Source organism: Chiloscyllium plagiosum, unplaced genomic scaffold, assembly GCF_037043375.1.
Source record: "Chiloscyllium plagiosum isolate Xiang-an unplaced genomic scaffold, Cpla_swu_hap1 HiC_scaffold_45, whole genome shotgun sequence".
NCBI classification, from domain to species: Eukaryota; Metazoa; Chordata; class Chondrichthyes; order Orectolobiformes; family Hemiscylliidae; genus Chiloscyllium; species Chiloscyllium plagiosum.
In genome coordinates, this window is record NW_028270183.1 from 35,018,621 (window position 1) to 35,044,008 (window position 25,388).

Genomic DNA, 25,388 nt, shown 5'->3' on the forward strand with positions numbered 1-25,388 from the left:
GCTCACTGGGGCAGGTGAAAGAGGGAGCGGGGGAAAGGGAGTTCACTGGGGCAGGTGAATGAGGGAGCGGGGGAAAGGGAGTTCACTGGGGCAGGTGAAAGAGGGAGCGGGGGAAAGGGAGTTCACTGGGGCAGGTGAAAGAGGGAGCGGGGGAAAGGGAGTTCACTGGGGCAGGTGAAAGAGGGAGCGGGGGAAAGGGAGTTCACTGGGGCAGGTGAAAGAGGGAGCGGGGGAAAGGGAGTTCACTGGGGCAGGTGAAAGAGGGAGCGGGGGAAAGGGAGTTCACTGGGGCAGGTGAAAGAGGGAACGGGGGAAAGGGAGTTCACTGGGGCAGGTGAAAGAGGGAACGGGGGAAAGGGAGTTCACTGTGGCAGGTGAAAGAGGGAGCGGGGGAAAGGGAGCTCACTGGGGCAGGTGAAAGAGGGAGCGGGGGAAAGGGAGTTCACTTGGGCAGGTGAAAGAGAGAGTGGGGGAAAGGTAGTTCACTGGGGCAGGTGAAAGAGGGAGCGGGGGAAAGGGAGCTCACTGGTCAGGTGAAAGAGGGAGCGGGGAAAGGGAGTTCACTGGGGCAGGTGAAAGAGGGAGCGGGGGAAAGGGAGTTCACTGGGGCAGGTGAAAGAGGGAGCAGGGGAAAGGGAGTTCACTGGGGCAGGTGAAAGAGGGAGTGGGGGAAAGGGAGTTCACTGGGGCAGGTGAAAGAGGGAGTGGGGGAAAGGGAGTTCACTGGGGCAGGTGAAAGAGGGAGCGGGGGAAAGGGAGGTCACTGGGGCAGGTGAAAGAGGGAGTGGGGGAAAGGGAGTTCACTGGGGCAGGTGAAAGAGGGAGTGGGGGAAAGGGAGTTCACTGGGGCAGGTGAAAGAGGGAGCGGGGAAAGGGAGTTCACTGGGGCAGGTGAAAGAGGGAGCGGGGGAAAGGGAGTTCACTGGGGCAGGTGAAAGAGGGAGCGGGGGAAAGGGAGTTCACTGGGGCAGGTGAAAGAGGGAGCAGGGGAAATGGAGTTCACTGGGGCAGGTGAAAGTGGAAGTGGAGGGCAATGAGAAAGAAGAGAAGGGAGAGGGATAAAAGAGTGAAGGGTGGGCAGATGGCTGGGAATGAAAGCAATTCAGGAGGGGAATGGAGGACGTTATTGGAGGGAAAGGTGAAGGGCAGGGCTGGAGGGACAAGGTGGGGGACAAAGGAAAGGAATTGGAGGAGAGGGAAAGGAGAGAAGGAATGTGGACAGCATTCGAATTGTGGAGATTGTCTTTTGCTGAGGGAGATGCAGAGTCGAAGTTGGCATGGAGGATATTTCTGGTGTGGATTTACAGTGATTGGGAAGGAGAGGGAAAGGCAGCAGAGGAGGTTGGTGATGGAAAGGCAGTCAGTTCTTGTGCTCTGACTGACTTCAGTAATTCACGACAACCTGGAAAGGAAATTGAAAGACAGCTTTCCAATCTCTCTCTGTCCCTGAGAACCCGAGTAACAGCCAGGGTCTGAGCAATGAGGATGGACTGCAAAGGATCTCACTATCTGGAAGACTCTGTATGCGGGGCTTCAATGTTTGAAAACATTGCACCAAAGGATAATGAAAGCATCAATGAAGTTCAAACATTTGCAGCTCTATAAAACTTTGGTGAGACCACACTTGGAATACTGCGTCCAGTTCTGGTCGCCCTATTATAAGAAAGATGTGGATGCTTTGGAGTGGGTTCAGAGGAGGTATACCAGGATGCTGCCTGGACTGGAGAGCTTATTTTATGAAGAGAGGTTGACTGAGCTCGGACTTTTTTCATTGGAGAAAAGGAGGAGAATAGAGGACCTAATTGATGTGTACAAAATAATTAGAGGCATAGATAGAGTCAATAGCCAGAGATTATTTCCCAGGGCAAAAATGACTAACACGAGGGGTCATAGTTTTAAGCTGGTTGGAGGAAAGTATAGAGGGGATGTCAGAGGCGGGTTCTTTACACAGAGAGTTGTGAGAGCATGGAATGCGTTGCCAGCAGCAGTTGTGGAGGCAGGGTCATTGGGGACATTTAAGAGACTCCTGTACATGCATATGGTCACAGAAATTTGAGGGTGCATACATGAGGATCAGTGGTCGGCACAACATCGTGGGCTGAAGGGCCTGTTCTGTGCTGTACTGTTCTATGTTCTATGTCCTATGTTCTATGTTCTTTAATTGGAAATATACAGCTCCCCCTCACAGCTACCCAACAACTGGTAGATCAGATTAACCAACATGCCCCACTCATTATTCTCAGCTGTTGCCTTATCGTTTGCCCTGATATGCTGGGCTCCTCCATCAGCAGGGGGAGGAACATTTGTGGAGCCTCTTCCTCAAGCAAGCTCTTCAATTGTCCATCACCATTCACAAGTGGAGGACTACGGAGCTTGTAATCTGTTCTTTTGGAATAGCTCATACCTGTCATGGGCGACATGGTGGCTCACTGGTTAGTACTACTACCTCACAGTGCTGAGGACCTGGGTTCAATTCCAGCCTCAGGTGGCTGTCTGTGTGGAGTTTGCACATTCTCCCCACATCTCGGTGGGTTTCCTCTGGGTGCTCCAGTTTCCTCCCACAGTCCAAAGATTAGCTGCATTAGTCAGGGGTAAATGGTCTGGGTGGTTTGCTCTTTGGAGGGTCAGTGTGGACTTGTTGGGGTGAAGGGCTTGTTTCCACACAGTAGGGATTGTATGATATGCTGCTTGTCTTGCAACTAGCCCAATGTTGTTGCTTCACCTGATTACCAACTCATTTCAGTGTGGCTGGTGTGCTCTTGGCTTGTATTCCTAATTTTCCTTGAGTCAGGCTTGAGTAACCCAGCTTTATGGTAATGGGAGAGTGAATTATTAAATGACTCACCTCATTCAACTTCCTTTCGACTTGATTAGGTCCACGAAACCTTACCTTTACAGGTTCACCTATCACTGGAAGTAACACTAACACTTTATCTCCAATAGCAACATTGCAAGTTTGTGATTTCTTATCTGCTTCCTGTTTTATCATATACAATGATATTCAATGACAATTTTCCTTGAGTCAGGCTTGAGTAACCCAGCTTTATGGTAATGGGAGAGTGAATTATTAAATGACTCACCTCATTCAACTTCCTTTCGACTTGATTAGGTCCACGAAACCTTACCTTTACAGGTTCACCTATCACTGGAAGTAACACTAACACTTTATCTCCAATAGCAACATTGCAAGTTTGTGATTTCTTATCTGCTTCCTGTTTTATCATATACTGTAATACTTTTAAATGCTGTCTAGCTAACTCTTCCCCCTACTTAACCATTCCCGAAAATTTGACAGATAATCAAAATATGTGATCTCTGAATTCTGACTCACAAATCAATTTTTGCAGTCCTCTTAGATCATGTCCAAAGACCAATTCAAATAGATTGTATTTAGTTGATTCATTAGATGCATTTCTAATTGCAAAAGGTACAAGCGGAATTCCCTTAACTCAATTATCCTGATAGTCATGACTAGAAGCCCTCAATATGGTCCTTAATGTCTGATGTCATCTTTCTAGTGCTCCCTGCGATACTGGATTGTTTGCAGTAGATTTGAATTATTTTATTCCTAAGCTGTCCTTAACGTCCTCGAATAATGTTCATAGAATCATAAAAATCCTGACAGTGTGGAAACAGGCCATTTGGCCAAACGTGTCCACATTGACATCCTGACGAGTGATCCACTCTGACCCATTCCCCTACACTACATTTACCCTTGACGAATGCAACTAACTTACACATCCCTGAACACTATGGGCAATTTAGCACGGCCACTAACACCTAACCTGCACATTTGATGTAAAGTTTGACCCTTGGTCTGACTGTTGTTCATCCATATCTGGTGAAACCTTTGAGTAACTCACCTACAATTCTTTGAACTGTGATATTGCATAATGGGATGGCTCCTGGCAATCTAATTGACACCTCCACTATGGCCAACCACATCCTGATGCAGTCCAAGCCAATAAAAATATTCTTCGATTTTGGCTTGTATTTTGCTTACCCGCAAATGACCACCTGCTGGTAATACATGTGCTATCTGCAATACCTCCTTTCTATAACTCACTGGCAATACGACTTAATGAACGTCTGCCTCTTTCTCATCACCTGAACATGGCGTGGTGTCCATTTCCTCATCAAGACATCATTTTTAAGATAATAACACTGGAACACACTCGGATTCTTTTTCTATGAACATATTTTGATACAATGCTTTAGTGTTTCCTCTCCCTGTTGTAATTCAGCTAATTTCTCTGAACTATAAATATCCACTTTGTCCTCTGGCTGTTCTTGCTTTTCCTCCACCATTTTATTCAACACAGTCTGAGAAATAAACTTCAACTTCCTTATCTTTCGTCCTTGATTTCTACTCCTGCTTCAACCTGTGGTGTTGTGACCACGTTATCACAAAGTTAGGAAAATTCCCAGGATATACGTCCTATAACACCTTAGTGCCTGATGTCCCACTGGCATTTCAACCAAAGTAGGCCTTACTCCCACCTGTGACCCAGCTATATCATTGCCAAGGATAAACTGTATTTTCCGAAATGAGAAGTTCTCTATTACTCCATGTCACATTTTCCACTGGGCTCTTTGAGTAGACTGCTCTGCAATTCCATCTCAATCTCTCTTCACAACAAAAACAGGACAAAATACACCTCCTGAAGCCACAGTATCATCATATCTCTATATTCTCAGGCCTCCCACTTTCCCTTCACCTGATCAAGGAGCAGCGCTCTGACACCTTGTGATTTCAGATAAACCGTTGGACTATAACCCGGTGTCATGTGACCTCTGACCTTGTCCATCCCCAGTCCCACACCAGCACCTCCACATTCCACCCACTTTCCAAATGTAGCTGCTCCCAGACTATGTTTGCCAGGTCCCATATAATGCTGTTAAAATTGGTCTTCCCTTTTTGCCATGATACTGCATAATGGAATGGTTCCTTGGAAATCTATGAGACATATCCATGATGGTCAACTGCATCCTGATGTAGTCCAAGCCAATAAAAATATTTTTGTATTTTGGTTTGGGCTTTCCTAACTCCAAAATGGCACTTAACTTCTGCACTATCCTTATCCCTTTCCATAATGACTTTGAAATGTACAGAGTTATCGTCACTATCTCTCAAATGCTTGACCATTGAGACTTCAAATATCTTGATTGGCTTCATTCCTTCGGATTAGATCCAGCTCTGCTCTACCTCGAGCAGGACCGTCGACATAAGAGCAGGGAATACTCTCCTGAATGCACTTTAAAACTTTAAAGCACTAAGTTGATCCTGGTTAATATTAGCAAAGTTGAAATCCCTACAACTGTAACGCTGCTTCTCTCATTCCTTCCTGTGATCAGCTCCGCCATCTCCCTCTGCCTGTTGGGAGGCCTGGAGTTTAGTTCCAGCAAAGTAATCATCCTTTCTTTATTTCTATGTTTTACCCAGGTGGCCTCATTTGAATAGTCTTCTGACATCCTCTGTCATTGCTGCAGTGATGGTTTCCTTTATCAATAAAGCAATGCCCCCGGCTCTCGGGCAGTCTCCACTATCCTGCCTGAAACTCCTGGATCCTGGAATGTCAACCGTGTCACAGCGATTGCAATCATGTCACAGTCACACAGACTGATCAAAGCTCTAAGTCAATCCATCTTGCCAACCATATTATGGTCCCACAGACTGATCAATGCTCTAAGTCAATCCACCTTGCCAAACAGGCTCCTTACAGTAAAACAGATCCAATGAGCTTTCTCCAATGTGATGGGTCAAAGGGCCTTTTTCTGTACTCCAGCCCACTGTGCCATCAGTTATGGATATTACGGTTATGGATATGGTATCTTGATTCCCAGAGGACATACACTCGGGAACAGTCACTAAGATAAACCTCGCTCTTTACTTGATATGGTTTATCAGTGGAATTGCAGTCAGATCATTGTTCCGATTGTGTGTCTAACCGTACAAACAAACAAGAACAAAGAAAATGCGCTGACACATTTTGCCCTTTCATAGTCAAACTGCGTTCACTTACAGGATCCACATCCCTCGATTCCCTTCCTATTCGTGGATTCGGTCAGGTGCCTCTTGAATACGGTGATTGTATCTGCTTCCATCACCTCCTCTGGCAGCACTCACCTCCCTTTGTGAGAAAAACCTGCCTCGCATGTCTCTTTTAAACTTCTCCCCCAGCACCTTCAACCTGTGTCTCCTAGTAAGCGGCCCCTCCACTCTGGGAAAATGCCTCATACTTCCTTATATTTAAGACTATAAGACATAGGAGCAGAAATTAGGCATTCAGCCCATTGAGTCTGCTTCACTCTTCAATCATGACTGATACGTTTTTCAACCATTCTCCCACTTTCTCCCCGTAACCCTTGATCCCCTTGATACTCAAGAACCGATCTATGTCTACCTTAAATATACTTAATGACCCGGCCTCCACGGCCTTCTGTAGCAATGATAGATTCACCACTCTCTGGCTGAAGAAGTTTCTCCTTATCTTCATTCTATAAGGTCTTCCCATTACTCTGAAGCTGTGCCCTCGGGTCCTAGTCTCTCCTCCAAATGGAAATATCTTCCTAGCGTCTACTCTGAACATGCTATTTAGTATTCTATACAGAGTCATAGAGTCATAGAGATGTACAGCACGGAAACAGACCCTTGGGTCCAACTCGTCCATGCCAACTGTATATTCCAATCTCGTTCCACCTGCCAGCACCTGGCCGAGATCCCTCCACACCCTTCCTATTCATACACCCATCCAGATGTCTTTTAAATGTTGCAATTGTACCAGCCACTACCACTTCCTCTGGCAGCTCGTTCCATACACACACCACCCTCTCTGTGAAAAAGTTGCCCCTTAGGTCTCCTTTATATCTTTCCCCTCTCACCTTAAACCTATGCTCTCTAGTTCTGGACTCGCCCATCCCAAGGAAAAGACCTTGTGTATTTTCCCTATCCATGGCCCCTCATGATTTTGTAAATCTCTATAAGCTCACCCCTCAGTCTCCGATGCTCCAGCGAAAACAACCCAAGCCTATTCAACCTCGCCCCATAGCTCAAATTCTCCAACACTACCAACATTCTTATAAATCTTTTCTGAACCCTTTCAAGTTTCACAGCATCCTTCTGAAAGGCAGGAGACCAGAATTGCATGCAATATTCCAAAAGTGGCCTAACCAATGTCCTGTACAGCTGCAACATGATCTCCCATCGCCTATACTCAATCTTCTGACCAATAAAGGAAAGCATACCAAACGCCGTTGTCACTATCCTATCTGCCTGCGACTCGACTTTCAAGGAACTATGAATCTGCACTCCAAAGTCTCTTTGTTCAGCAACACTCCCTAGGACTTGACCATTAAGTGCATAATTCCTGCAGCATCTTGCATTTATCTAAATTATCTCCATCTGCCACTCCTCAGCCCCTTGGCCCATCAGATCAAGATCATGTTATAATCCAAGTAAACCTTCCTCGCTTTCCACTACACCTCCAATTTTAGTGTCATCTGCACACTTCCTGACTATACCTCTTTTGCTCACATCTAAGTAATTTACATAAATGATGAAAAGTCGAGGACCCAGCATCGAACCTTGTGGCACTGCACTGGGCACAGGCCTCCAAACCATAAAGCAACCCTCCACTACCACCCTCTGTCTTCTACCTTTGAGTCAGTTCTGTATCCAAATAGCTAGTTCTCCACAGTACAGTTTCAATTAGATCCCCCCTCATCCTTCTAACCTCCATTGCGCATAGTCCCAGAGTCTTCAGATGTTCCCCATGTGTTAAGATTTTCATGCCTGGGACCATTCTGTGAACTTCTTCTGAACACGCTCCAGGGCCAGTCCATCCTTCCTGAGAAATGGGGCCCAAAACTGCACACAATACTCCAAATGTGGTCTGACCAGAGACTGATAGAATCTCAGAAGTACATCCCTGCTTCAAATTTTCTCCGAGATGAATGACAACATTCTATTTGCCTTCTGAATTACTGAGTCAACCTGCAAGTTTACCTTGAGAGAATCCTGGACTAGAACTCCCAAGGCTCTTTGCGCTACAGATTCCTGAATTTACTCCCCATTTAGAAAACAGCCCATGCCCCTATTCTTCCTACCAAAGTTCATGATCTCATATTTTTCCCACATTGTACTCCATCTGCCACTTCTTTGCCCACTCTCCTAACCTGACCTAATCCTTCTGCAGGGAGGAGAAAGTGAGGATTCAGATGCTGAAGATCAGAGTCGAGAGTGTAGTGCTGGAAAGACACAGCAGGTCAGACAGTATCTGAGGATCAAGAGAGTTGATGTTTTGAGTGTAGTCCCTTCCTGATGAAACGTCAATTCTTCTGCTCCTCGGATGTTGCCTGACCTGCTGTGCTTTTCCAGCACTACAAATCCTTCTGCAGCCTCCCGCCTCTTCAATGCTACCTGTCCCCCTACCTATCTTTGTATCATCTGCGAACTTAGCCAGAATGCCCTCATTTCCTGTTCATCTAGATCATTAATGCACAAAGTGAAAAGTTGTGGTCCCAACGCTGATCCTTGCGGAACACCACTTGTCATCGGCTGCCATCCTTAGAAAGACCCTTTTATCCCCACTCTCTGCTTTCTGCCAGACAGCCAAGCTTCTATCTATGCTAGCATCTTGCCTCTAACACCATGGGCCCTTGCTTACCTTCTCGAAGTCCAGGTAGATAGCATCCATTGGCTCTCCTTGATCTAATCTGCTCGTTACTTCCTCAAAGAATTCCAGTAGATTTATCAGGCATGACCTCCCTGACTTTGCCCTGTTTTATCATGGACTTCCCAGTATTCAGAAACCTCATCCTTCGAAATGGATTCCGGGATCTTATCCATGACTGAGGTCAGGCTAATCGACCTAGTTACCCGACTACGGATCTGTGATCCAGGAACAGCTCACAGAAGCCTACAAAGGGATTCCAGAGCACGTTCGTGTTTCACAACCACCCGTGAAAATACTGGCTGGTGAGCGTGTCAAATCCCAAACATTTCAAAAAGGGATAAACTATTGTTCCAACTGCCTGGACAAGGTGAAAACATGGATTCACTCGTCTACACAAGGTAATCCAAAGGATTGGTGAGGTAACATATTTGATTGCTACCACAGAAAGGATGAGGCCGTGTTATTTCAATGTCGAGAGTGTAGTGCTGGAAAAGCACAGCCGGTCAGGCAGCATCCGAGGAGCAGGAGAATCGACGTTTCAGGCATATGCCTTTCATCAGGAATGAGGCTTGCAGTCCTCACTTTCTCCCTGTGTTAGTTCAATATTTGAAACAATGCCACTATATAAGGAGGATATGCTATCGCATATATCTGAGGTAATTAGGACAGAAGAGGATGAAGGGGGAGTGAGTCTGGAGCAGAAGGAGGCCTAAGGGTTTGTCAAATTGAGTTGCCTACTCCCTATTTATCTAACATTGTACTATTGGGGAGGTTAGAAAACAGGCTTTCATTTGCCAATGTAGAGGAAGGGGAAGGTTCTCACAAGTCTTTAGGGACAGTCTAGGGTGGGCAGCCTTACCAATGCATGGTGTGATGTAGGAGAGTCCTCTGCTATAAAGCAGCATTCCTGTCGTTTGGATCCAGAGAGACAGGCCGAGGTGAAAGCAAAACTCCAACCCGGATTGGAAAACCACATGATTGAAGCCAATCAAAGCAGCTGGTGTTTCCCAGATGTGCTCCGCCATCAGCCTCAGCCTCATTGGTTCAACCAGACTCTGCAGGGATTACAGAATGGTGAACAAAGGCAAATTTCCGCACAATTTCCCACCGGAAAACTGCACCGACAGAATTGGGAAAGCCAGGTTTCTTACCAATATAGCTTTGAGATCAGGATACCTACTGAGCTATAGAGCTGTTGGTGTTTATCCAACCAGATGGTTTTCTTTGACGCTGAGAAATGGCATTCTCGCGAGGTGATGCTCCCACCAGTTTCCAAGGAAATGATCAATCACGTGCTAGTCAGCTCTGTTTATGTTGTTGTGTAGTTTACATTAACATAGAGCTATGTCATAACACACGGAAGCAACACTTGGAACAATTAGAAGCTTTATTTAGAAAATTACACTCAGCTGAGTTACCTTACCAAAACTGAATTTGCAAAAGTCCAGTTAACCTACTGAGGGCATATGGGAGGGCAAGAGAAATGCTGCCAGGACCAGGAAAAGGACAAGCTTTAGTCCCTACCCTGAAAACCGAATGACAACATAGAACATAGAATAGTACAGCACAGTACAAGCTTTGGACCAAAATGTTGTCCTGACCTTATGAGATTTTTGGAATGTTTGTTTCTTTTGTAAATTTGTTCCAAACTGCATCCCTACAGCTGCCGTACTGATCCAGTCATTATTTGTGAAAGTGGTCAGGAGAGTGCTGGACAGTTTGAGAGGCTGAGAGCTATTTTGATCAAAGACCCACTGTTGGTTGCCCCTAATATTCCTGAACCCTGAAAGCGAGCAATCAATGCTTGTGACATGGGGGGAGGTGCGGTCTGATGTCAACATGTGAAGCCTGTTGGATCGGAAACCATTTGGAATTGAGTGTCCATCATGGATACAGACAGCCATGAGTACATACTGATCATAATTGTGAAGGCAATGGCCCAGTGGTGTTATCACTAGACTGTTCATCCAGAGACCCAAGTAATGTTCTGGGGACACGGGTTTAAATCCCTATGTGGCAGACGGTGTAATTTGGACTTAGTAAAATCTGGAATTAAGAGTCTAATCCATTGTCGATTGTTGGAAAAACTCATCTGGGTCACTAATGTCCTTTAGGGAAGGAATCTTCCATCCTTACTCGGTCTGGTCTACATGTGACTCCAGACCCATAGCAACTCTTAACTGCCCTCCGAGCACTTGGGGATGGGCAATAAATGCTGACCCATCAATGAATAATTTTAAAAACATTCCTTGGCTTTTCCAGGTCAAAACAGTTCATTTCACCAAAGTGAATCATTGCAGTGTGTGTATATGACACAGAGAGAGGGATAAGAGGGAGAGAGACAGAGAGACTCTGTGTGCGTGTGTGTGAGTCAGAGAGAGAGAGAGAGAGACTGTATGTGTGAGTGCATGAGTGAGAGAAATGATGTGTGTGAGACTTTTTGCGTGTACGCATGTTGGGTAAGCATTTATATTTTCTCTTTACAAACTAAGTGCATTAAGTAGTTTTACCTCTTCATTGAATAATTTTATTTCATAATAAATCTATATTTTTTAAAGAAACCTGATCAATGGCTCATTTTATTTCAAGCTTAGTGTGGAAATACCTTTTGATTGTCTGCATCAGGAATTGGGTCAGACAATGAACGATGTTGTGATGTGTAACACTCCTCCCAACTTGGTCATAACAACATGGATTGAATACTTATTGACAGATTTCCATCAATTGTAACAAAAAGGAAAACAACATTATGCTGATTTTTCACAGATTGAGGTATGAATAGAATCGCACGGCCAGTCATGCCATTGTCCACTGCAGGAAGTCACCACACAGTCTTCTTCATAACTTTCATGGCCATTCGGCTGACTGCTGTCCCAAAACCTGAAAGAGGAGAGAACATGGAACAGCATCAATGGACTGCTCAATATTACATTTCATTTCAGAACGTTCTCTAATTCAGACAAGAGTTTCTCTTGGAAACTGAGAGCTCTCTGACAAACATCATAATGGGGATTCACGACATATAGAAAGAAAGTTCTTATAAAGTCTCTACATGTCTTGGGTCATGGCAAGGAATGTGGGGAGAATGATGGAGAAATAGAGTGAGGGCTTCCTCGACCCCAGAAGCAGCAAGTTGTAGTTTCTAACTAAATTCCCGACTTTGAGGTGAGGTTATAGCTCTATAACAACATGAGACCTTATTAACGGGGTTATCACTCATTAATGTCACCTCATTAATACGCAAAATGGATTAGGCACATGCTGCATAGGAATGAGATGCCAGGGTTTCAGGTATAAAGCTCCAGCAGCTACCTGGTGGCTTCAGCAAGCTGCTTGCTCCTCTGGCCTTCTATTCTGGACTCCCAGTAATATCATCTCAGGGTTCACTCCCTGGGCCATATGCTCACACACCTCATGGCCAGGGAGGTTGACATCCAACACACAGCAGCCCCACAGCAGCACCATTGTGAGGCACCTCTGATCCACTTCCTGTTCTCTTATCGGAATGCTACTGCAAGGCCACCTCACATGGAGGACAGGGTCTGGGTCAGATGAGATTAGAAGATTCCAGAAGAAATGTACAGCAGTGTTTGGAGCACCTTTACACTCATCAGCACTGCATGAAACATTCTCAATGTTTGTAAAATTCAGACCAATGATTAGATATGATTGAGGTGAGATAAATGCTATTTTCATATCATTATTGTGATGTTAATTTTATGCAACTTGGATGTATAAGATCTTACAGAAGCAACGTACAGATTACAGATAGAGCTTGAATCCCTGTACTCTGTGAGGTAATGTACTAGGAAGGAAGAGCAAGGAATAAATAATATGAACAAGATGATCTTCAATTTAAAAGGGAGCAGGAAAAGAGGGAATTGGGGATATGCTGCCCAACCTCCTCAAATTCTTTGGAGAAATACAGGAACAAAAGAAAATGCAATGGATGGCTTTTTAATGGATTTTTAAAAGCAATTCACAGTCAATCACAAACATATTTATTTAAAATGATTCATGCAAAGGGTACTGCCTCATGATAATAAAGTGATGAAGTCCCTGAGATCAAAAGTAAGCTGGGGAACAGAAAACAAACTAAAACTTGGCTCAATTCAATCTGGTGGCTGATGCTCTTTGCTGAGTTACTGCCCAAGCAGTTAAAGTGAAAATTATCTCATTGTGCAATGAAAACACTACTCACTTCATATTTGAATCATAATCTGTCCCATCCACCCAACGCCATTTCCCTTCTTCAACAGTGTCATGGAGTCCAATCCAATTAGTGCATCGTCCATTCTGTTGCAAATACATCTGATGGAATACAACAATGTATCTATGTTAGTGGTTACTATTAAAGAGCTGTTAGTTCAGCAACAATAAATTACTATGAAAACTGGAGTGTTTACTATAATCGAATGTTTTGTAATAACAGCTGTTACTATTAGATGCATATTAAATGACATGAAAACAAGAAAACTTGGTCTCTTTATTTTAGTTTGAAATTGTCTTTCATTATTTGATCATTTGAGGGTCTTAACTCATCGTAGGATGAGCAGACTGCCCAGTAACGTCTCCATTCCTGGTATAATCTCTGAGGGGACGAGGCAAGCAATACCTCTCACTGACATCGGATTCCATTTTAATCCTTGATGGGTTACATTAGGAATGGCTGAAATTTAAGCCACATGGTTTGTAAAATGTGAAGCTGAAACTAATAAAAAAAGGTGATGCTCTACATTCTACGTTCTAATCTAGCTCAGCCTTAAACATACACAAGGACCTTTCCCCACAGCTCTCTGTGGTAAGGAGCTCCAAAGAGTCACAACTCTTTGAGAGAAATGGTTCCTCCTCCTCTCAGTCTTAAGTTGGTACTCCTCCATTCTGAGACTGTGCCCTGTGGTTCTAGACTCTCCCAGGAAGGGAACCAGCCTCTCAGCATTTACCCCATTAAACCCCGTAACAATCCAATACGTTTCAATGTGATCATCTCTCATTCACCTAAACTCCAGTGAATTCCAGAATCTTCAACCAATAGAAAACACCTGTCTTTATCTATCCATAATATCCTGAAAATCCGATTAGATCACCCTTTAATGTTCTAAATTTCAGAGACTAAAAGGTCCAATCTGGCTAATCTCTCCTCATAACTTAACTCCTGAATTCCAGATTTTATCTCTGCAAACTTGCAACGGGACCCCTCCAGGGCCCAAACACCTTCCTAAGGTGTCGTGCCCAGATCCGCTCACAGTACTCCAAGTGGGGTCTAACCAAAGTTTTGTATAACTACAGCATAACATCTGCATCCCTGTACTCCAGCCCTCCTGATATGAAGGCCGTATGGTTCCTGGTAAATTTTAGACAGAAAGCAAAATAATGTTCCTCACAGAGTGTTTTCATTGTTTGAAAAGATGGTGAAAGCAGTGTCCTTGAATATTCTGAATTCAGAGACATATAGATTGATGTGTGGCAGAGGAGGGTCGGGAGAGGTGGTGCTGGCGAATGGTTACATAGAGTCAGCAGAAATATGAAGCAATCTGCCCAGCCATGATCTGATTGGATAATGGAGCAAACTGCACGGGCTAAGTGGCCCATTGCAGCTGCTAAATGGTGTGTTCATCTGAAATAATGAGTCAGTGCACCCTTCATAAATCATTTCCTTTCACAACAACTTCAGCTTCTTATCCATAACCTAACAGGAAAACGGAACAAGTGATTTGTTCCAAGTCAGACTGCAGTCTGCCAACCAATGAACCGAACGAACAGACTGTTCCAACCTGCTCCTCAGCACTGTTAATGACAACAAGGTGGGCACCCATGGATTCACAGAATGTCTGAGCTTCTTTCCAACTTGTTTTCCGAGTTGAAAAGTAGTAACGCTTTTGGTTCCCCTGGCTCCACTGGTCGGGCAGTTGGATGTGAAGAAAATCTGTGAGGGTATTGAGATAAACATGAGAGACGGCTGAGGCACGACAGTATCTTACAGATTTCCTTATTTACTGACATTTTACATGGCAGGCTGCATTTACTGGTTTACAGTGGTAATATCTCGACCTCTGAACCGGGAGGTCTGGGTTCAGTCCACCCTGCTCCAGAGTAATGTCGTCACATCTCTGAGTAGGTAGATTAGAAAATGTTTCTATCGGGAACATGGACTAACCAGATTGGCTCTGATCTTACTCCTGCTCGGAAAACATGCTTGCTTCTTTAAAGAGCCACAATCATCATGTTGGGCTAAATAGCCTCCTGTTGTGTTGTGACATTCTTTAAATGCTTGAAATTACTACAGTTCCCAACAATGATATAGTTTTCTCAGATATTACTACTCTCACAACTTCAACCATTGTCAAAGCTGATACTATTGTCAAAGATCACCGCTCTCACAGAGTGAAGTGCTACTAAATGTAACAAACAGTAACAAGGACGATAATAGACTTCAGAAACAGATTGGGGAATTGGACAGGAACAGAACACAAAGGGATTTACAGCTGAGAATTGTGAAGTGATGCATTTTGAAAAAAGAATGAGGAGAAGCAACAAAATAAATTATAGCATTTGGGAATTGATACTGGAACAGAGATCTGCGGGATTGCAACTTTTGATGTTGACAGAAGAAATTACAGTAATGGAAACATTTAAGATCCTGAATTTGTGCCGGGGAGTTATTTTAAACCTTTCTAAACTAGTTGCTTATTCTCACCTAGGATTGTATGTTCAATTTTGGGTACCAATCTTTAGGAATGACGTCCAGTCCTTAAAAATGAAACAGAAGAGATTTACTGGGATGATGTGGGGAAGAGAAATGTTAGTTTCATGGAGTGAGAAGGTGAGATTGCTCACAGCCGAGAGAAGATTAAGTGGAGATTTGACAGAATTGTTGAAAACCATGAACTGTTTAGTTAAGTGAGGAGAAAAGTGTAATAACCCATCGACACAGCTACAATTTGGCATAAGGACCCAAGTTGAAACAAGGAAATATATTTTCGCCCAATGTCCTCACAGAAAATATGATGTCAGGATTTTCCGTCAGTATTCCACCCACCATGATTGGAAGGTGGTTGGCCAGGCAGATCTCATTAAAAATGAGGTCCCTGATCGGAGCCATTAATCTGGACCAATCAGGGAGCCCTGTCTGACAGATCTAAACAGGAGTCTCAGAGAATTTCCTCATTCTAGGGGCTGGCTCTGAGCTAGCTAGTCACATGTAAATAAGGGGTGAATTAGTGATGGGAAACCGGCCTCTGTGCAGTTAGTTCACCAACATCATCCCACGAGTTTCCAATAATACACAAGACAAGCAGGTACTGCCATTTTGGAAAGAACACAATCAGTATGCTGTTGAGCTTGTAAAAGTGACAATTAAATGCAATGTCATGTTGTCCCTTTCCCCCACTAATCTGTTGAGATCATTAATGAAATTGTCTGTGGATTTCCCCTTCTTTCAAGAATTTTCTTTGTTTGAAGATTTAATTAATTTCAAAAGGTTGGCAGAAGTTAATTAATTCTTTTGGTTATATCATGGTAAGCTACAAAATCATCACCTTACAGCCCCAGTTGAATGTGAAAGTGAACTAGCTCTTCAATATTTGATTTTGAATCTTTGTTTTAATCATTCCATTTAGTATCCACCCTTAATTACCCAGAAGAGCCAACCACAATGCTGTGGGTTTGGAGTAGGTCAAACCAAGTAAGAATTGCATTTTCCTTCCCTAAAGAACATTAGTGAACCTGATAGGTGTTTCCCAACAATCACCAATGGATTCATTGTCATTATTAGATGCTTAATTCTAGATTTTTATTGATTTCAAATTCTACCATCTGCCATGGTAAGATTCAACCCCAGGTCCCCAGAACATGACCTGGGTCTCTGGATTAACAGTCCCGTGATAATGCCACGAGGCCATTGCATCCCCCCAATTTGGAAGTAATTGTACATCTTCAGAATTATTTTCTTTAAGATGTCCAATTAAGTATTTTATTTCACCCATCTTTGAACTACATCTTCCTGCCAATGATATTCTTCTTTGCCTTGTTGTGTGTCATGTTTTAAAAATGTGTTTCTTTCCCCCACTTAAAAAAGCTTTGAATTGTTCAGTACGGTATTTCTGCTATTGTGTAAAAGTGAAGGCCTCATCATGCTACTCACTTGTTAGAGGAGGTAACCGATGGGAGATTAAACTGATGGTCACAATACCTCAGGCAACAGGTGACGTTGAAGAGGTGAGATATCATACCCTCAGTTGGTACAGGAACCGAACCCATGCTGTTGGTGTTACTCTGTATCACAAACCAGCCATCCAGCCAATTGAGCTGCACTGAAGCATTTACTGTGCATTTGTAATCAAAATGCAGGCTCCCATCCACCCGTTAGTGTAATGGAAGAGTCCAGACGTTTTGAGGTAATTCAAAATCCAGGAGAACAGTGAAACCACTGGATCGCCTGAATTTGTGAAGTGGATGATGTTTAATCGTGGTAAATAATATTTGTAAAAAATATTTATATGCACAATGTATAATCGTAATAATGAAAAGTAAAGCATGGGAGAAGTATTGGACATGAGTCTGAAAGAGTCAACACTGAACAGTGCCATCAGCATGAAACACGATGATGCTGTTATAGGGGTTAATGACACAAACCTTTAAAACTCCTCTCGTAACTTGTAACCTAAAGTACAGTAACTGCATTCATTTGCAAATCTGTAAAAGGTTTTTATTGGAGATTAGAAGCAATAGCTCCTTATCACTGTTTAGAATCATTTGTTGATGTGACCACCCCAGATATGATTGTACTCAGGAATCACAGTAAGTAATGATACAGTATTATGAATCATTCAGGGACTTTACTGGAAATTACACTTACTCTCCTTCAGCTGTGAAATTTCATTCCTAAGTTCAGCCATGAAGCTTTTGGACTGCTCAGAAGTTCCTCGAGCTGCAAGAATATCAATGAGAAAATCTCAGAGAATTGTTGAAGCATAGAAAGTAATTCATGCAGGCTCTCTCCAAGAGGAGTACAGCCTGTTTCTCACTTTCCTGCCTTGCTCTATCATTTCTTTTTTCTCTTTAGCTGCTAATATAATTCTCTTTTGAAAACCATGATTGAATCGGCCTTGCTGTGTTCTTCCAGCTTCCTGCCTGCCTATTTTGGATTCCAACATTTGCAGTGTTTTTGTCTCTAACCAACTTGGTCAAACTCTCCAGATCTGAACCAGTCATTGTAGAAACCTGGTGACCCATGGCAATGTTCCTTTACTAATCGTCTAACCCAACATTGTCACTCAGACGAACAATCCCTTCCTATTGACTATGTCCAGGCTCCTCGAAATCATGAACACCTGGATCAGTGGGTGGCACTACTGCCTCACGGCGCCAGAGACCCCGGTTCAATTCCTGCCTTGGGCAACTGTCTGCGTGGGTTTCCTCCAGGTGCTCTGGTTCCCTCCCACAGTCCAAAGCTGCGCAGGTTAGGTGAATTGGCCATGCTAAATTACCTGTCATGTTAGGTGAAGGGGGTAAATATAGGGAAATGGGTCTGGGTTGGTGTGGACTTGTTGGGCCGAAGGGCCTGTTTCCACACTGTAAGTAATCTAATCTAAGAAAAACTCTCTCTAACATTTTCAGGAGCAACATTTTAGATCAAGTGGCACAGTTTGGAGAACAAGATCAGTCTTGGCTTTTCATTAGATTATCACAGAATCATAGATCATCAAATCCCAACAAATCCACACCGGCCCTCCAAAGAGTAACCCACCCAGACCCATCCCCCTACCCTATTACTCTACATTTACCCCTGACTAATGTATCTAACCTACACATCCCTGAACACTATGGGCAATTTAGCATGGCCAGTTCACCCTAACCTGCACATCTTTGGACTGTGGGACGAAACTAGAGCTCCCAGAGAAAACCCTACGCAGACACGGGGAAAATGTGCAAACTCCACACAGACAGTCACCCAAGGCTAGAATCAAACCTGAGCACCTGACATTGAAAGGCAGCAGTGCTAACCACTCAGCCACCATGCCACTGGAGAGATTTAGGAGAGATCTTAATGGGTGAAATCAATAAAATTATATCTACTGGTTGGTGAGCTACCTTTTAACTAGAGGTCTTCAGCTGAAAATCATCACCAGTTCACTGAAGGAATAGGTTCAGAATTCCTTTGTGCAAACCATTTTAAGAGATATCATCAGAACCAGGTAAGTGGGTAGAAGTGGAGTTCAGATCAGATATTTCAAAAAGAAAATGGAGAAATACAGGGGAACAGTGTAATCCTGAAGAAGGGTTCCACCTGAAATGTTGCCATGTCAATCTCCTGATATTCCCGGGCTTGCTGTGTTCTCCCAGCCTTCTACATGTCTGTTCACTGGAACATGAGCAGCCACAGACAGGAAGGTCCATATCAGATCAAAGAGAAGAACTAACATCCCAAGCAACAGAAGGCTCAGGGTGGATGGGGGACGGAGCGGGGGTAGATGGGGGGAGCAAATGGGGGGAGCGAATGGGTGGGGTGGATGGGGTAGGGGGCTGGGAGTGGAAGGGGGTGCAGACGGATGGAGATGGACAGGGTAGGGGGCGGGAGGGTGGTCGGGGAGTGGGATCTCACACATGGTGTGCTGCTGCCTAGTCTCCTGAACAGGGAGCGGACTTAGCAAGTGCTCACTGTGTCAATCCCATTGAACTGAATTGGGGGATGTTGGTGGGGGGCTTCAGCAATGCTGCAGGACCCTGACACACAAGGGTGTGTCTGCTCAGAAACAAAGCCTGACACAGAGAGAGGGGAACAAGGCAGGCCGAGTGAGAAAGAAGGAAGACTCAGAGACCCAGAGGAAAGGCATTGAATCCACTAACTGAATAATCAATTATCAGAACAAAATTGTGCTTGCCCATCTTGTTCAAATAATCAGGGTTCCTTTATATTTGTCCAAATGCCATTTAAGTGTTATTAATGTACCAGCATCAACCACTTCCACTGCCTGCTCATTCTATATGCGTACCGCCCTCTGTGTAGAAATGCTGCCCCTCAGGTTCGCTTTTATTCTGTCCCCTCTAACCTTAAACTGATGCCCTCCAGCCCTTGATTCCCCAATCCTGGGAAAAAGACTGAGTACATTCACTCTATCCATGCCTCTCATGATCTTATTCACTTCTACAAGATTTCCCCCTCAGTCTCCTATGCTCTAAGGAAAAAAGTCCCAGCTTGTCCAACCTCTCCCAATGACTCCGACCCTTGAGTCCTGGTGACGTCCTTGTAAATTTCTTCCACACTCTTTCCAGTTTAATAGCATCCTTCCTAAACTGACCAAAACTGAACACAATACTCCAAATGCAGCTTCACCAGCGTCTTATACAACTGCAGCAAAACTTCCCAACTTCCATACTCACTGCCCTGACTGATGAAGACCAGTGCCAAAAACCTTCTTCACTGCCCTGTCTACCTGTGACTCCACTTTCAGAGAACAAAGCACCTGAGCTCCAAGCTCCCTCTGTTCCACTGCACTCCTTAAGGCCCCACTATTCACCATGAGACTCCTACCTTGATTTGACTTTCCAAAATGCAACACCTCGCACTTGTCTAGATTAAACTCTATTTGCCATTCCTCAGTCTACTTTGCAAGGTTTGTGAAGGTTTGTAGCTCAGGTTGAAGTTTAGGGTGTAGGTTTGCTCGCTGAGCTGTAGGTTTGATATCCAGACGTTTCGTTACCTGCCTAGGTAACATCATCAGTAGCGACCTCCAAGTGAAGCGAAGCTGTTGTCTCCTGCTTTCCATTTATATCTTTCTCCTGGATGGGGTTCCTGGGGTTTGTGGTGATGTCATTTCCTGTTCGTTTTCTGAGGGGTTGATAGATGGCATCTAGATCTATGTGTTTGTTTATGGCGTTGTGGTTGGAATGCCAGGCCTCTAGGAATTCTCTAGCATGTCTTTGCTTAGCCTGTCCCAGGATAGATGTGTGTCAGTCTACTTTCCCAGCTGATCAATGTCCTGCTGCAATTTCTGATAACCTTCCTCACTGTCCACAATACTGTCTATTTTAGTGTCATCTGCAAACTTACTAATCCTGCCTTGTACATTCTTGTCCAAATTATTGATATCAATAAAAAACAGCAATGGGCCCAGCACCAACCCTGAGGCACTCCACTAGTCACAGGTCTCCAGTCCAACAAGCATCCTTCCACTATTACCCTCTGCTTCTGACCATCAAGCCAATTATGTATCCAGTTTGCCAGCTCCCCATGGATTCCATGCGATCTAACCTTCCAGAGCAGTCTTACCAAAGGCCTCATTCAAATCGCTCATCTAAATCAGTGATAAACATAGTGAATAAAAGGTTTCCCAGCACTGATCCCTTGGTGGCTCACTCATCACTGCCTGTAACTTGGAAAAAAACTTTATTTGTTTCTTTTCTGACAATGCACTTCTCTATCGATGTCTGTGCACCATTTCCGGTCCCATGTGTTTTAATTTGACATGCTCATTTCTCACATGGGACTGAGTTGAAACTTTCTGTATGTTCAAGAAAACCACATTAACTGGCTCCGTCTTATCAACTCCATTAATTACATTCTCAAAACCTTCCAGTAGATTTCTCAAGCACGATTTCCCTTTCCCAAATCCAGATTAACTTGGCCTGATGGTGACAATGTTTTCCAAGTGCTATGGTCTTCCATCATTTGTACCCTTCCCATGCCACGAGACCCACATGCAAGCTGCCTTGATTTCTCCCTTCAACAGGGACTGACTCAGCCTCTCTCAAAACTGTCCAGCTTCCAGAGTTTCACTTCACCTTTCAGTTTACTCTGTGCCTTCAGGGGTCAAGGATCACAAGCTTCATCAACAAATGGATATCAACACACATCTAGATCCTTCCTCCCCCATCATTCTCTTGAACTACCTGTCTTCCTTTAATTCCACTCCTTGGCTGGGTTTTCACAATCGTTTCTGACCTGATGCACTCTGGTCCTCAATTCTCTGTCTTCGTAAAGACCTCAGCTTACTCAACTTACATATCAATCTCAACAATGCTAAGATTTCTTCCATTGTCTCCATCTCCATGCCCACTTTTTTAACCAAGAGTCTCCCCTGCTAATAAAAGCAACCCCTCCACCCATCTCCAACAGTCTCCCTTGACATGGGCACCACGCACCCTCTACATGGCCACCTCAATCTCTCTGTTCATCTCCCTCACCCAATTGTGTGTCTCCCTCTGATCCTGCTGAACCCTCTTCTCCGAAGTCCACCCCAAACATTGCCACCATGTTGCTGTTTTTGCTTGACATAATGGCCTCTGCCCAGCAAAGGCCAAACGGCAGTTCCTCTGACCCCACCCTGGACCATGACCTCACAACTAAACATCAAGCTGTCGTGTCCAAAAGCAACAGTGACCTCAGATCCTCCACAGATCTTCCCTTCAGTGACTTTAGTATCATAGTCCCTCAGACCGTTTTATCCTCCTTCCCAAGATCCATAAATTAGAACTGTCCTGGCCAACCGACTGTTCATCTTGACCCTATCCCACTGAACTTCTTTCTTCCTATCTCTCTCCCCCATTTCTCACCCCTTGTGCATTCACATTGGACTTCCATCCTTCTGACACCTTTCATCACCTCAACCATTTATAATCTCCAGTCCCGTGGGCTGAACCACTCCACTACACCATGGCTATCCAATCCGTCTACACCTTTATTCCCAGCAGAACACTGTCAGAGCTCCCTGCTTCTTCCTGATACAGTGGTCCAAATAATCCCTATCCACCACAGGGTGTCCCAGGCTGAACGTGGTTTATTTATTGATTCATTTTGTGGGATGTGGGGGTTGCTAGCTGGGTCCAGCATTTATTGCCCTGTCCCTAGTTGCCCCTTGAGAAGGTGGGGGTGAGCTGCCTTCTTGAACCACAGCAGTCCATCTGCTGTGGGTTGACCCACAATGCCCTTAGGGAGGGAATTCCAGGATTCTGACCCAGCGACTGTGAAGGAACGGCGATATATTTCTAAGTTAGGATGGTGAGTGCCTTCGAGGGGAATTTGAAGATGGTGGTGTCCCTATGTATCTGCTGCCCTTGTCCTTCATTGTGCAAGTGGGCATGGGTTTGGAAGGTGCTGTCTGAGGATCTTTGGTGAATTTCTGCAGTGCATCTTGTAGATGGCACACGCTGCTGCTACTGAGCGTTAGTGGTGCAGGAAGTGGATGTTTGTGGATGTGGTGCCAATCAAATCAGCTGCTTTATCCTGGATGGTGTTGAGCTTCTTGAGTGTTATTGGGGCAGCACCCATCCAGGTAAATGGGGCGTATTCCATCCCACTCCTGCCTTGTGCCTTGTAGATGGTGGACAGGCTTTGGGAAATCAGGAGGTGCGTTATTCCTAGCACCTGACCTGATCGTGTAGCCATTGAGTTTATGTGGTGAAGAGGCGATGGTTAGATTGTTACTTATTGGTAATGGTCATAGTCTGGCATTTGTGTGACACGAATGTTACTTGCCACTTGTTAGCCCATGCCTGGATATTGCCCAGATCTTGTTGCGTTTGGACACAGACTGCTTCAGTATCTGAGGAGTTGTGAATGGAGCTGAACATTGTGCAATCATCGGCAAACATCCCAATTTCGGACCTTCTGATGGGAGGAAGGTCATTGATGAAGCAGCTGAAGATGGTTGGGCCTTGGACACTACCTGAGAGATGTCCTGGACTCCTGCAGAGATGTCCTGGAACTGAGACGACTGACCTCCAACAACCATGACCAGCTTCCTATGTGTCAGGTATGATTCTAACCAATGGAGTTTGCCCCTTGATACACATGTTTGCCAGGGCTTCTTGATGGCACATCCAGTTCAATGCAGGCTTGATGTCAAGGGCTGTCACTCTACCCACATCCCCCCACCAGCCCCACCCCAACCCCTCTGGAATTCAGCTCGTTTGTCCATGTTTGAACCCAGGCTGTATTGAGGTCAAGAGCTGAGTGTCCCTGGGGTAACCCAAACTGAGCAGGTTATTGCTGAGCAGGTCCTGCTTGAGAGCGCTGTTGATGACCCCTTCCATCATATTACTGATGATCGAGAGTAAACTGATGGGGCGGTTATCGGCCGGGTGGGATTTGTCCTGCTTTTCATGTACAGGACATATCTGACGAGTAGATGCCAGGGTTGTAAATATACTGGAACAGCTTGGCTCGGGGAGTGGCGAGTTCTGGAGCACAAGTCGTCAGTCCTATTGCCGGAATGTTGTCAGGGCCCGTTGCCTTTGCAGTATCCAGTGTCTCCAATTGTTCCTTGATATCATGTGGAGTGAATCGAGTTGTTGAAGCCTGGTATCTGTGATGTTGGGGACCACTGGATCATCCACAGCCTTATCTTTCACACTGATGTGCTGGGCTCTTCCATCACTGAGGATGGGGATATGTGTGGAGGTTCCTCCTCGAGTGAGGAGTTTAATCATCCACCACTGTTCACGGCTGGATGTAGCAGGACTGCAGAGCTTCGATCTGATCCGTTTGTCATGGGATCGCTTGGTTCTGTCTCTCACTTGCTGTTTATGCTGTTTGGTAGCTACACCAGGTTGGCACCTCATCTCCAGGTATGCCTGATGCTGCTCCTGGCATGCCCTCCTGCACAACCCATTGAACCAGGATTGACCCCCCCTGGCGTGATGGTAATGGTTGAGAGGGAGATATGCCGGGCCTTGAGGTTTCAGATTGTGCTGGAGTACAGTTCTGCAGCTGTTGATGGCCCACAGTGTCTCATGGATGCCCCGTCCTGAGTTGCTCAATCGGTTGAAAGTCTGTCCCATTTAGCACGGTGATAGTGCCACACAACACGCTGGAGGGTATTCTCAATGTGAGGGTGGGACTTTGTCTCCTTACCGCTCCTGTCCTGGATAGCTGGCAGATTGGTAAGGACGATGTCAGGTATGTTTTGCTCCCGTCTCATTCTGAACAACCTCAGCTTCAATTTCACTCCCTTGCTCCAAACTAAAAGTGTAGCTCCAAGGTATCCGCCTGGGGCTCTCAGTCATGATGGCCAGTTTGGGGGGGATGTATGGAGCATTAATTAATCCAGTCCGATCCGGTAACCCAGCCTGATCTCTTTCTCCTGGATCTGCCTGACGATATCAATTCCCCGAGCTGTTCCCGATAGAACAGTTCATTGCCTTATTTCCATTCTCTCCCTTTCGTCCAACTTCACCTGATCACTTTGGACCAGACTCCCCCTCCCCCTCCCCCCCCACCCCACACAGTTTGGCTCTGGAATTCTTTCAAATCAGGAACTGCAACCTGATTTTGAGATTGCTGATGTCCATTCCTGTGTTTCTAATTTTGTGAGTTACTTTTCAGAGCATGGCTAACTCAGGGAGTAAACCCAAAGCCAGTGTTACTGACCCTCCTGGATCTATTGTAGAGATCGTCATGGGCTCTGTCCATCTCACAGCTAATTAATGCTCAAGGTAAGGCACTGAGGATTATGAAACGAATGAAAAAATTGTCATCTCTCAACACTTGGTGACAGAATTAAATATCTGTGACCCTCATGTCATATAATACTCATACAGTCATCTTCACGCGAGCTGAACAGAGTGAGAAATGCTACAATCAAACATTCTTTCCCTGTTCGCAGAGTACTGACTGGTCATACAGTTTCTCTCACTGTTCAGACTTCCAGACCATCCGCAAGTCAATGAGCTTATGGAATGATTCCTCCGAGGACCTGAGGAGGATGAGGAAAG

At 44.9% G+C, this 25,388-nt stretch overlaps 1 protein-coding gene across 2 annotated transcripts in view; it reads right to left on the minus strand.

The window, feature by feature from the left end:
• Nucleotides 1-11,238: 11,238 nt before the first annotated feature.
• The window catches only part of LOC148136466 (hepatic lectin-like), a 38,726-nt gene continuing 24,576 nt past the window's right edge, over nt 11,239-25,388 (minus strand). For both annotated transcript variants that reach the window (XM_087983170.1, XM_087983169.1), the window contains exons 4-7: nt 17,533-17,604; nt 14,450-14,601; nt 12,877-12,986; nt 11,239-11,555 (exon numbers count right to left, since the gene is read on the minus strand). In XM_087983170.1, the coding sequence (XP_087839296.1) occupies nt 11,423-11,555; nt 12,877-12,986; nt 14,450-14,601; nt 17,533-17,604 (467 nt within the window). In that variant the 3' untranslated portion in view covers nt 11,239-11,422. The remainder of the gene's footprint in view (nt 11,556-12,876; nt 12,987-14,449; nt 14,602-17,532; nt 17,605-25,388) is intronic.